This window comes from Pogoniulus pusillus, chromosome 11 (genome assembly GCF_015220805.1).
Source record: "Pogoniulus pusillus isolate bPogPus1 chromosome 11, bPogPus1.pri, whole genome shotgun sequence".
NCBI classification, from domain to species: domain Eukaryota; kingdom Metazoa; phylum Chordata; class Aves; order Piciformes; family Lybiidae; genus Pogoniulus; species Pogoniulus pusillus.
In genome coordinates this window covers 2,781,791-2,794,098 of record NC_087274.1, presented here as the reverse complement: position 1 = coordinate 2,794,098, position 12,308 = coordinate 2,781,791, and the positions used below count along the sequence as shown (strand labels likewise).

Below are 12,308 nucleotides of genomic sequence, written 5' to 3'. Positions count from 1 at the left end.
CAGTGTAGTATTTTAGAATTCTATTCTGTTACATTTAGGATTGTATTTTGTTGCTAGCTTTACTGCATAACCAGATGTTGTTCTAAACTACTGTTTACTGTTAGAACGATCTGAGTTTTATTTTCAGTTTTTAACAAATCTAAAACTGCTCTTCTCTGTGATGCAGCCCTGCTTAGTGTGTTAGGTTTTCAAAAGCAGCAGTAACCATTTTGTCTCCTCCATTCAGATACAGATTGCAGGTCTGGAGCTAGCAGATGTGAATGCATCCACACCTTGTCAGTAATCTTTGCTAATGGAAGGAGAAAATGAAAGATTAGTTAATAATCTGGGAGCTTCACAGTACACTTTTTAAACACAGGAACTGCCCCAGTGTGGGGGACAAAAAGCATACCTTTTAGATGTTTGACCAAATGCTTTTGCTCGTTCTTATTTTTTTTTTCATTCCATTTAAAGTTAAAATGACTGAGTTGAGTTTGAATGGGAAAATAGAGATCCTGCAACTTTGTTCTAAGCAAGTTTATGGGTTCATATTTCCAAATTCACTTCTGTATTTATAATTATTTCTTTATTATGCTTTCACAGGTACTTTTCTCCTTCCAAAATTTCTAGCTTATTTCAAAATTAATGGGCTTTATTTTATAGGAGAGCATGTGGGGAGGTACCTCCTTCAGTCTAATTAACAATATTTATAGTGATACTTACTTTTCTATGATGAAATTCTAGTTTGAGCCACTTGTTTCAGAGCGAGGCAGAGATACTGAACCAATACTGCTGACACAGCTACCCTCAAAGAGGAGGAAAACAAGAGTAAACTTCAGGGCTAGGCAAGAATGTGCCTGTCACTGTCTTTGTTAGATGCAATTGGAATCTAGTTTGCTATGAAAAGTCTGTTGGATGTTTCCACTCTGCTCCAAACAGCAGGCACCACAGTGGTTCTAAGAGCAAAAATGGAAGTGGATTGAACAGTTGTGGTCTCCCACTTGACAAAGCCAGAAATCAAGGTGTCTTCAGGTTAGGGATGTTATAGGAATCCCAGAACAAGGACAGCTGAACCCATTTCTCTTACTGAGCTGGACTCCATGTTTAGACCCATCAGATTCTATGAAGCTGCTATTTTAAGCTTGTAGAAGAAGGGTTTAGACATAGCGTGGTACCAACTGAACTGTGAAATCTGGGATTCCTGAGAATTAATGTGCTGAAGAAAAGACAAAGATTCAGTGGAGGACTGGAGAGGAACTGAAAGGTGTTTGCCTTGAGGAGCACAAGGAAATCAAAAGCTAAAACATTATAGAAGCTGTGAGGAGGCGAAATTTCATGAAATCTGCATTTCTAAAAGCAAAAAAAAGTCTCAGGAGAGGGGTCTCTGTGTCTGTATCTATAGAGAAAAAAAGTGTTGTATTTAAAATATGTTCATATTTCATCTGAGCATGAATTTCAGTTCTTTAAAGCTGTAGAAGTTGCAACTGCTTGAAACAGAACCGAAACCACTTTCATGGATACAGTGCTCTGGAGGGAATTAATATTTTATGGGTATTTCTTTCCAGTTCAGCAAAAGATGTTCAGATGACTTTTTTTAATGAAAAATTAAAACCTAGGAAGAAAAAAGAAGCATTGATCCAGTATAAAAGAAAAACTAAAAATGAAGCTCTTCTTTTGTAGAAGAAACTGGTCAGATGGTCCCTTGCAACAGTGGCAGTGCATCTGCTGCACCTCTACAGTCAGATGTTGAAAACAGCTACGGTAGTGAGTTGGGCTCTGGGCAGAATGACTCCATTAAGACACTTGATGATGCTGAAAATGCAGAGAGAGGATCCCAGACTTCAGAGGACATAGGTAATAATGATGATAATGCTGCTGATGATAAGAATGTTATCACAGGATATTAGTGGTTGGAAGGGACCCAAGGAGATCGAGTCCAGCCCTCCTGCCAGAGCAGGGCCACACAATCTAGCACAGATCACAGAGAAAAGCATCCAGACAGGCCTTGAATGGCTCCAGAGAAGGAGATTTCACAACCTCTCTGGGGGGCCTGTGTCAGTGCTCTGTGACCCTTACAGTAAAGAAGTTCCTCCTTGTGTTGAGGTGGAACCTCTTGTCCCTGTGATAGGACAAGGAGCAATGGGCGGAAGTGACCAGAGCCTGTCTCCTCCCCCCATCCTGACCAGCCCTCAGATGTTTATAAACGTGCATTAATTCCTCTCTCCATCTTCTCTTCTCCAGAGTAAAAAGCCCCAGATCCCTGAGTGTCTCCTCACAAGGCAGTGCTCCAGTCTCCTAATCATCCTTGTAGCTTTCCCCTGGACCCTCTCCAGCAGATCCCTGCCCCTCCTAAACTGGGGAGCCCAAAACTGAATGCAGTATTCAAGATAAGGTCTCACCAGGGCAGAGTAGGGGGGAACAACAACCTCCCTTGATCTGCTGGGCACATTCTTCTTAATACACCCCAAGATTTGCATTCTTGGCCATAAGGACACATTGCTGGCCCATAGTGCTGGTGGATAACAAGTCCCAGGTCCCTCTCCACAGGGTGTGCTCTCCAGCAGGTCACCTCCCAACCTGTACTGGTGCAGTTTATTATTCCTTCCCAGGTGCAGGACTCTGTACTTGTCCTTGTTGAACCTCATTTGGTTCCTCTGTGCCTAGCTCTCAGGCTGTCCAGGTCTCAATGGATGGCTGCACAGCCTGCAGCTGTACCAGCCAAGCCTCCCAGTTTGGTGTCATCAGCAAACATGCTGAGCAGACACTCTGTGCCCTCATCAGTGGCATTGATGTCAATATTATTGTGTCTTGAAATTTCATTTTACGCATCTTTGACTTCTTACTTTATAACTCATACATCAATACAAAACTATCTGGTTTTCAGTCTGTTTTAAAAGGAGACTTCCAATTTTTCAATCAGTTTTAAAAGCCTTTTTTGTTTGGGTTGTTTTTTTTTCCCCTGGACAGGAGAGAAATCTAATGGTGAAAGAAGTGATTCTCCAGGCGCAGGAAGAGGCACGCCAGGTTCGACGCGAATGCTCACAAGATTGCGGAATCCAGATAGCAAGTTGAGCCAGATGAAAAGCCAGCAGGTTGCTGCTGCAGCACACGAAGCAAATAAGTTATATAAAGAAGGCAGAGAGGTTTGTGCACATCTTGGAAAACTCAAGTACAAAAACACTGTTGTAGAAAACGGATAATCTCTTTTAAAATGAAGTGGTTTTTGGCAGACTGGAGGTACTTAATGAAAGGAGTAATAAGAAATTGGCAAATGGGGGGAGATAGTCTGCGTTGGAAGGGACCTCCAGAAGTCATCTAGTCCAACCTTCTCTGCAGTAAGCTGGGGCATCCTCAGCTAGGTCAGGTTGCCCAGAGCCCTGTCGAGCCTCCCTTTGAATATCTCCAAGGATGTTATCCTTACCATGCTTTTAAAGTCCAAGGTATTTATTTGCTTAGCTACATGTATGAATTCTGTGATTCACCAAGGGGAAGTTTAACAGAAAGCTTACTGAAGTTTAGTGAAGCTGTTTCCCAGAGCTGTCTCCCTCAGTGGGCATAATTCAGAGCAGCAAAAAGGGGGTTTTTTTGGGCTTCCTGAGGAGGCTGCATTGCAGATATTTTTTTTTTTAATGTTGATCCTTGAGCAGTATCCTAACTGCATAATCTATGAAGTTTATCAAATAAGGAGCTGTTTCTTCTACAAGCCAATAGAAGGTGTTGTTATTATGGTTTATATGCACAGTCAAAGCCTAAATTCTAAATAACTAAATAGGAATATTGGAAACATAAGCAAATTTTTGATACATTCCTTTCTTTCACAAGGTCCTGGTGGTCAACTCTCAAGGTGAAGTCTCTCGGATGAACACAAAGAAGGAGGTTGTGATGAAGGGAAACCTCAACAATTACTTCAAACTGGGGCAAGAGGGGAAGTACCGTGTTTATCATAACCAGTATGCCACCAACTCCTTCGCACTGAACAAGCACCAGCACAGGGAGGACCATGACAAGAGACGACATCTCTCACATAAGTTCTGTCTGACTCCTGCTGGAGAGTTCAAATGGAATGGGTCTGTACATGGGTCCAAAGTTCTTACCATATCCACTTTGAGGCTAACTATTATTCAGCTAGAAAACAATATCCCGGCATCATTCCTTCACCCTAACTGGGCTTCCCACAGGTAAATGAATGCATGAAAATGCACCTTCTCTTCTTTTCCTTGTATTTTTTTGCTAACAGTAGTAATAAACAATGTCTTTTTCTCTTCAAATTGGTGATTTCCAAGCCCCAACCTTCACTGTATTTAAACACAAGATAACCTCTGTGTGTTTTGTGCTGGATGGCTAAAAGGATTGGGCAGTTGAGTGAAGTTTTCAAATACAGGAGGTTTCATCTTAGCATGAAATGTTACTAACTTAGCATGCTGTGTTAGTGCATGTATACATTGCAGCTTTTTATCTTTTCCCCAATATAGGTCTAACTGGATTAAGGCTGTTCAGATGTGCAGTAAACCCAGAGAGTTTGCACTGGCACTGGCCATACTGGAATGTGCAATCAAACCTGTCGTCATGCTGCCAATCTGGCGGGAGTCCTTGGGGCACACTAGGTAAAATAAATAAAGATCCTAAGCTTTTTGAATAGGAGAACTTTCCTTTGTTTTACAATGAGTAGTTTCTCTAAGCCTGTAAGAATTATGTATGAATCTAGTCAGTCATTCAGGACTTAACTTTTTTTCTGAGGCAGAAACTGAGAGTGGACCTTGTCAGTGCATATCAATATCTAAAGGGTAAGGATCAAGAGGATGGGACCGGACTCTCTTCAGTAGTGCCTAGGTATAGGACAAGGGACAACAGGCACAAAGTGGAACACTTATTTCCAACTAAGCAAAAGGAGAAACCTATTTGCTGGCAAGGTGCTGGCGTGCTGGGGCAGGCTGCCCAGAGAGATTGTGGAGTCTCCTCTGGAGACTGTAAAAAACCACCTGGATGGCATTCTGGGCAACCTGCTGTGCGTGGCCCTGCTTTAGCAGGGAAGTTGGACGAGGTGATCCCCAGAGGTCCATTCCACCTACTTCCAGTCTGTTATTCTGTGAAAATACCTGACCATATTTCTGTAATATCATTGCTCCTGCAAAGCAAGCTTGTTTATCTGAACCAGTCTCAGAGTGGTAAAATTTGGGCAGACTAGAAGAGCAAATTTCAACACAGTAGAGTTCAGTGGAGTCTCTTTTGTGTCTCATTGTGGCACAGAAGTAGAAACAAGGTGTCTGATGTTAGACATGATAGCAGGCAACTGTTTGCCTTACTGGAATAGCCAGAAAATTTGTGTTGCTGTTGCAGGTAATTCATATAACCTGCTGCTGGGTGTTCCTCTTAACTTCAGATGTTTGTTCAAAGGAGTAGCACATGCTGTTGTGTGAGTATTTGTATTTGCTTGCATGATCATTTACTTAAATGCTCTTTGCTATCCATGTATTAGATTACGCAGAATGACAGCAATAGAAAGAGAGGAAAAGGAGAAAGTGAAAAAAAAAGAGAGAAAACAAGAAGAAGAAGAAACAATGCAACAAGCCACGTGGGTGAAGTACACATTTCCTGTCAAACACCAGGTAAGGCTTTCTGTCATGTGAAGAACAAACAAAATACAGAAGGTGCTGATTTCTTACTCTCTTTCTGTTTCCATTTCAAATGTAACATTTCAGCATCATTACATCGCTCCCAGCCATTGGAACAGGAACTCTGCCCACGTATTCAAACACATAATCTTGGTCTGAGCTAAATTTGACCTGTATTATGTGCTTTTAGTGACCCTGCCTGAGTTGACAGATGTTTGTCTGCAAAATGCAGCCTTTCCTAACAGCAGGGTTCTGGATGGTCAGTGGAATCTGTCCCTATCCACTACTCCCATTTACCTAAAAATCTAGCTGCCTTTACGTGGGAGGTTTAGATGACGTGATGGGAACTGCTATAGAAACCTCTTCCTTTTCTCTTACAGTAGACATTAAATACTTTATTGGAATGGTTCTTTGCTTTGAACTTATTTGTTGTAACAAACACACAGGTTGATCCAAAAACTCGGCTGATCTTTCAGCTTTGAGGTAAATAGATTCTCACTGTTTCATGACATAAATGTGATTTTTAAGTGTTACTGTGACAGAATCAACTGAATTATCAGCAGCTATATCTTGAATTTTAGTACATTATTTCACAGGTATCCTTCAGTTTGCTGGGAAAAGCCTGGGTTTGGGTTTTAAGTAAATTACTTTAGTGTTCTAAAATTAATGTATACATTATAAATGCAGCAAATAACACCATTAAAACTCCTATTTGAAAAACAGGTTTGGAAACAAAAAGGAGAGGAATATAGAGTAACAGGATATGGAGGCTGGAGCTGGATTAGTAAAACACATGTGCACAGGTTTATGCCCAGACTGCCTGGAAATACTAATGCAAACTACAGAAAGTTGCTACCAAGTAAGTGTCTTCATTGCTTACTTTTTTGTGAACTACTAACCTGCTGCTTTTTATTGGGCATTCAGATCGTTATTTGCATGTACAGTTATGATGTAGACTTTGTTGCAGATAGTGTTCCAGAGATACTTTTGTGGATATCTGCTGATCTTTGTTGCTAACAACCAATTCAGTATAAAGTGAATGAATTGAGAAGTAACCTAACATAATGTAGTGGAGTATGAAGAATACTCTGAATAACCAAAACTATTGCGTTTGTTAATAGCAAAGAGTGAAGAAGAAAAATGCAACCTGGATAAACGAAAAGGTCCAATTAAGGTGAAAACAGAGAAAGACAGAACAAAGGATTCTCATGATCTGCAAGAAAAAGATAAAGCAGATGTTTCAGAAACCTTTCAGAAAGTACAAGTGAAAGAAGAAAAGACTTGTGAAGAAAAAGTAGAAGCAGATTCAATTTCTGAAAGCCTGGATTATGCAACAGACAAAGGTGATGTACTTAAGTCCTTATAAAACTACCTGCTCATTCCAGCATTTCATGTGTCAAAGCATAGGACCTCAGAAGTAGCCACGGAAAAGCTGTCTAACAGATTTTGTCAAGGCATTTAAAATGTCTCAGTTCGGTGACTGCTTTTTCTCCCTTGTAGTAGTGTCTGAAGTTTTCATGCCCTTTTTCCTGCCCTCTGTGAATATGCCGAAAGGCACATTTATTTCCTAGTACTGAATGGCAAAATACAGTTGGGTATTCATTGCTAGGAGAGCTTACTGATTGAGTGTTATTTCTTCTTCACAGTGGAAAAAGAAATCGATGGAGAAAATGATAAAGTCATCAAGGAGGAGCCTATGGATGTAGATGATGTGAAAATTGAATCCCCCGTAAGAGATGAGGACAGTCATTGTAAGCAGGATATAATCAATGTCAGTGAGGGGTTTCATTTAAGGACTTGCTACAAGAGGAAAGTCAAATCCTCCAAATTAGATGGGCTCCTTGAGAGGAGAATAAAACAGTTCACACTGGAAGAAAAACAACGTCTAGAAAGGTTGAAACTGGAGGCTAGTGCTAAAATTGGAGGTGTTCAGTCCCAGAAAGCCATTGCTGAGCTACAGATGAGAAAAACGAAAGAAGGCAGCCAGCTGGCTGTGTCCTCCCAGCAGCAGACCTGCACTTCAGATAAGCCCCAAACAGAAGATGCAGAACAGGACTCTTTGCTCGTCACCAGCATCTCTTGCAGCAAAACTGGTGAGCTAGATGAAGCCTCTTTGCCTTTGACAGACAGACTATCCAAAAGAGAAGGCCAGCTGCTGGGTGAAGACTCACCTCAGCCCTCTGACAGCGAAAGCTCTGTTCAGAATGACAGCAAAGAAAGCTGCTCTGAACCTATGACCACTGATGGGTGTCAAGGACAGGAGTTGCTTGGAGAATCTGAGAGTTCCTTGATGGATGGCTTGAAACAACCAAATGCAGAAGGCAGAATCAAATGGGATGTTCCAGAAACAAGTGAAAAGCCTTTGAAACAAAAACTAACTATTAGCAGAGTATCTCAGTGTCAGAGTGAAAACTTAGAGGCAGAAGTAACTGAAAGCAGCTGCAGAAAAGATGCTCTGGCCACCTTTGAACAAACAACTTCAGAAGGGAATTCTGAACAGCACAGCAAAGACCCAGAAAACAATTGTATGATAAAAAGCCATATTGAACCAACATCCTCTCAAGAAAGTGAAATGGAGGAGGAAATTGCTCCAGGAGAGACTGAAAACAAATCTGAAAAGAAGATTTTCTTTCATCAAAAATCAGTTAGTAAAGATCTAAAGCAAACAGAGCTAACTTCTGAAAGAAACCTTCAAAGTCAAACTCCTGAACACATGGATGGGGCAGAAAAGGATGAGGATTTACTGAGCTGTAAACTAACTGAAGCTAATGGTCAAAAGAAAAGTCAGGAACTGAAAGTGGAGACAGGTGCCATAAACAAGTATCTTGATCAGACAAATGAAAATAATGTTACTGACAAAAAAAGTAAGAAAGATGAAGAAACTGAGACAGAGAAGTCAGCATTTCAAATGAATGGAAACGACAATGACATGAAGGTGTTGCCAAACGAAGTTAAAGACACCTCTGAAAATAAGGCAGGGGCTGATGTTGAACCAAAAGTGAATAACAGTAATAAATCCATTCCAGAACATGAAATAAAACCACTGACTTTTAAGGAGTCATCAGTAAAACCATTCATGAATGGTGACATCATGGGAGAGGATGCAAAGGACAAAAATAACATGGATCCCAAGTCACGTCTGCAGGCGTCACCCAAGCTGGAATCTACAGAGGGTCTTCAGCCACCAGATAAAGTTCCCAAGTATGTGCAGAAAAGTGAAGAAAAGCAGCTTTCTCCTGAGAGATCTGCCTTTGCTGGCACTGCTTCTACACCAGCATTTGCTGTCTGTAAAGAAAATAACCTCAACAGCGAACTGGAATCTATGGAAACTGAAGCCATTGAGGATAAGAAAGTTGCTCCATCACCTGTAACCTCCTGTGAGGAATCTAGCCTGAGTAGTGACTTTGCTGATCAGAATGGTGTGCAGACACATAAAATGGAAAACATCAATGGAGAAGGTAAAATAGAAACTGTGATTACTGAGGTGACAACCACAACATCAACTGTGTCTACAGAATCCAAAACTGTGTATAAAGTCGCAGAGGCTGTAGCCTCTAACAAGGAGAAAACCACAGTAGTGTCATCTACAGAGAACTGTGCCATATCCACTGTAACCACCACCACTACTGTAACCAAGCTCAGCACACCAGCTGCAGACAAGAACGTTGATGTGATTTCTGTACAGGAGCATAGCAAAACAGTGGTGACAACAACAGTGACCGATTCACTGACCACCCCAGAAGGCACATTGGTGACCTCCATGACTGTCAGCAAAGAATATTCTACAAAAGACAAAGTGAAGTTAATGAAATTTACAAGACCCAAAAAAACTCGTTCTGGAACTGCCTTACCATCTTACAGGAAATTTGTCACCAAAAGCAGTAAAAAAAGCATCTTTGTTTTGCCCAATGATGACTTAAAAAAACTGGCCAGAAAAGGAGGGATCAGAGAAGTTCCCTATTTCAATTACAACGCAAAGCCTGCTTTGGATATTTGGCCATATCCGTCCCCAAGGCCAACCTTTGGGATCACTTGGAGGTACATACTTTACTTTTGCAAGGAAAAATTTAAGAGTATGAGGGAATGAATTCACATTTAAAATGCAAACAGTAGATGCATTTGTGCCCAAACCTGCCAGTTTGGCTAGTTCTTGTTCCATTTATTTCATAAAGGGAGGATGGAAAACCTATGTCCCCCAAGTTTGGTTTTAAGATGTAGTTAATGCTTTGTCATTAGGTATCGCTTGCAGACGGTCAGGTCGTTGGCTGGAGTGAGCCTCATGTTGCGGTTGTTGTGGGCCTGCCTCAAATGGGATGATATGGCAGCCAAAGCCCCGCCTGGGGGAGGAACTACACGTACAGGTAGCACTTCTTTGACTTCCTGGGTTTCTCATGCAAAAGCTCTTGCTGTTCATAGAATTGGTTTGGTTGGAAAAGACCTCTAAGGTCATGAGTGTGTCTCTCAACCCAACACCATGCTGGCCGTTAGACCACATCCCCAGGTTCCATGTCCACACATTTCTTGAACACCTCCAGGAAAATGACTTCACCACCTCCCTGGGCAGCCTGTTCCAACCTCTGACCACTCTTGCAGGTTAGAAATTTTTCCTGCTATCCAGCCTAACCCTCTCCTGGCACAATTGCAGGCTATTTCCTCTTGTGATACTAGGGAGAAGAGACTGACCCCCACCTCACACCAACTTCCTTTCAGGTAGTTGTAGAAAGCAATGAGGTCTTTCTTCAGCCTGCTCGCTCTTCTCCAGACCGCCCCAGTTCCCTCAGCTGCTGCTCATGAGACCTGTTCTCCAGACCTTTCACCAGTTCTGTTGTCCTTCTGTGGACATCAAACATCAAAGACTCTGAATTTGGAGTGTTAGACTGATTCCAGGCATTTCTGCATAGGCTTAATGTTAGCTATGAAATATTTTAGTTGATAGTTTGTACAAGTAGCTATTCCTTTACCTTGAGTGGAGGTGTAGCTTTTCTTTGACTTCAGTTGTTAATGTATGGGACTAATCTGTTGTAGAAACATCAGAAACTGAAATCACAACGACAGAGATAATCAAGCGAAGAGATGTTGGTCCATATGGAATCCGCTCAGAGTACTGCATAAGAAAAATTATTTGTCCCATTGGTGTACCAGAGGCTCCAAAAGGTAGGTTTATTTGTACATATGTTTTTCCCCTTCCCATAAGCTCCTAGAGAAATGAAGCTAACTGGGTCTTTGCTAATTTAGACCATTAAGGGAGCAAACAGAACTTGACAGGAGCAATTCATTCACCTATTTGAAACAAATGGCACATTTATCAAAATGACCTGCTTCATCTGAAGCTGAAAGGCCTTCCTGTTTATAAAATGAGCCTGAGAGACTAAATCTTGGTTTACACTTGAATTTTGTTTTATGATTGAGCTTAATATGTGTGTTTTGACTGTTCTCTGAAGAAACTCCAACACCACAGAGGAAGGGACTGCGATCAAGCGCACTAAGGCCAAAAAGGCCAGAAACACCCAAGCAAACAGGCCCTGTTGTAATTGAAACTTGGGTGGCAGAGGAGGAATTGGAGCTATGGGAGATCAGAGCATTTGCTGAAAGGTAAAGAAACTCAATTGAGCTTTTCCAGAAAGCACTTTTAATTTTTGTGTGTGTGCATGTGTGTTAAACAGAAGTTCCCAGTGGAGAACACAAACCTGGGAGCTGCCACCAGTAAAAGCAGATCTGTGAAGTGTGTTTAATGTATTTGGGTAACAACAGCCAAGCTTTCAGTTGTAAAGCTCAACTTACTTGCTGGTGGCAGAGTTAATTTATACATATCTTACAGATTTGTTGCAGCTAATAATAATTTTTTCATGTTTATGAACTAATCAGTGTTGTATGCTGAAAGTTTATTGTTACAGTGCATGGAAAGGCTGTAGGCTAATTTTGGCATGGCTTTAGAGAAATACTTCCATCATGCAAAGAAAATGAATATGTACAATTAAAGTAAATTCAGCCTGAAAATATCCAGATCATTAAAGGAGTATTTTAAGTATTGCTCACTTAGAGTTGAAACAGCATTTCTGAGTCTCCTGGAAAGAACTGTTTCAGATTAATAGTATCAGCTGATTGCAGTCTCACATGTAATTATGCATTCCAGTTTTGATGAATATTTTCCTGTAAGTTGCTGCAGGACTTCAGCATCAGAATCTTCCAGAGATGTTGCATCCAACTTCATTGGTTAATTTCAAAGTACTTCTAAAGCCATGACCAGTTCTTCAGTGATGTTCAATCTTGACATTTGTTCTTCCAACAGTAATTAAACTGGATAAAATGAAATGCAGTTGGATGGTTGGATTTTATGTGGTGGTATTAACACACTTTTCTGTTGTGTCTTTGGCAGGGTGGAGAAGGAAAAGGCACAGGCAGTTGAACAACAGGCTAAGGTTAGTGAACAGAAGAAGGCAGAGGAGTTCAAGGCCCAATTGGAGGCTCAACTAAAACACCAGCGATTGGCTGCCCAGCAGGTGGGGGAGCTATTGGTGGTCCCACCTGTCAGCAACTATGCACTGGTAGTCTACATGCATGAGAACGGGGGAAGCAGAATTTATTATCCCTGTCTTAACATCATTTTCCAAGTAGTTGCTACTTCCTGTGCAAAGTGAATTATCAAAGTGCTGCTCCCATTTGTTGTATTGAAATAGGGTTAAGGCAGAAATTTGGATTGCCTGGGGGGAGGACTTC

At 41.3% G+C, this 12,308-nt stretch overlaps 1 protein-coding gene across 6 annotated transcripts in view; it reads left to right on the top strand.

The window, feature by feature from the left end:
- The window catches only part of BPTF (bromodomain PHD finger transcription factor), a 54,992-nt gene that overhangs the window by 22,477 nt on the left and 20,207 nt on the right, over positions 1 to 12,308 (top strand). For 4 of the 6 annotated variants that reach the window (XM_064150596.1, XM_064150593.1, XM_064150592.1 and 1 more), the window contains 12 exons: positions 1,660 to 1,833; positions 2,947 to 3,122; positions 3,802 to 4,157; positions 4,452 to 4,583; positions 5,456 to 5,585; positions 6,315 to 6,450; positions 6,713 to 6,934; positions 7,238 to 9,629; positions 9,828 to 9,952; positions 10,617 to 10,745; positions 11,033 to 11,183; positions 11,968 to 12,010. In XM_064150596.1, the coding sequence (XP_064006666.1) occupies positions 1,660 to 1,833; positions 2,947 to 3,122; positions 3,802 to 4,157; positions 4,452 to 4,583; positions 5,456 to 5,585; positions 6,315 to 6,450; positions 6,713 to 6,934; positions 7,238 to 9,629; positions 9,828 to 9,952; positions 10,617 to 10,745; positions 11,033 to 11,183; positions 11,968 to 12,010 (4,166 nt within the window). Of the gene's footprint in view, positions 1 to 1,659; positions 1,834 to 2,946; positions 3,123 to 3,801; positions 4,158 to 4,451; positions 4,584 to 5,455; positions 5,586 to 6,314; positions 6,451 to 6,712; positions 6,935 to 7,237; positions 9,630 to 9,827; positions 9,953 to 10,616; positions 10,746 to 11,032; positions 11,184 to 11,967; positions 12,092 to 12,308 lie in introns of all 6 variants that reach the window. The other 2 variants (XM_064150594.1, XM_064150595.1) reach the window with 1 other exon arrangement.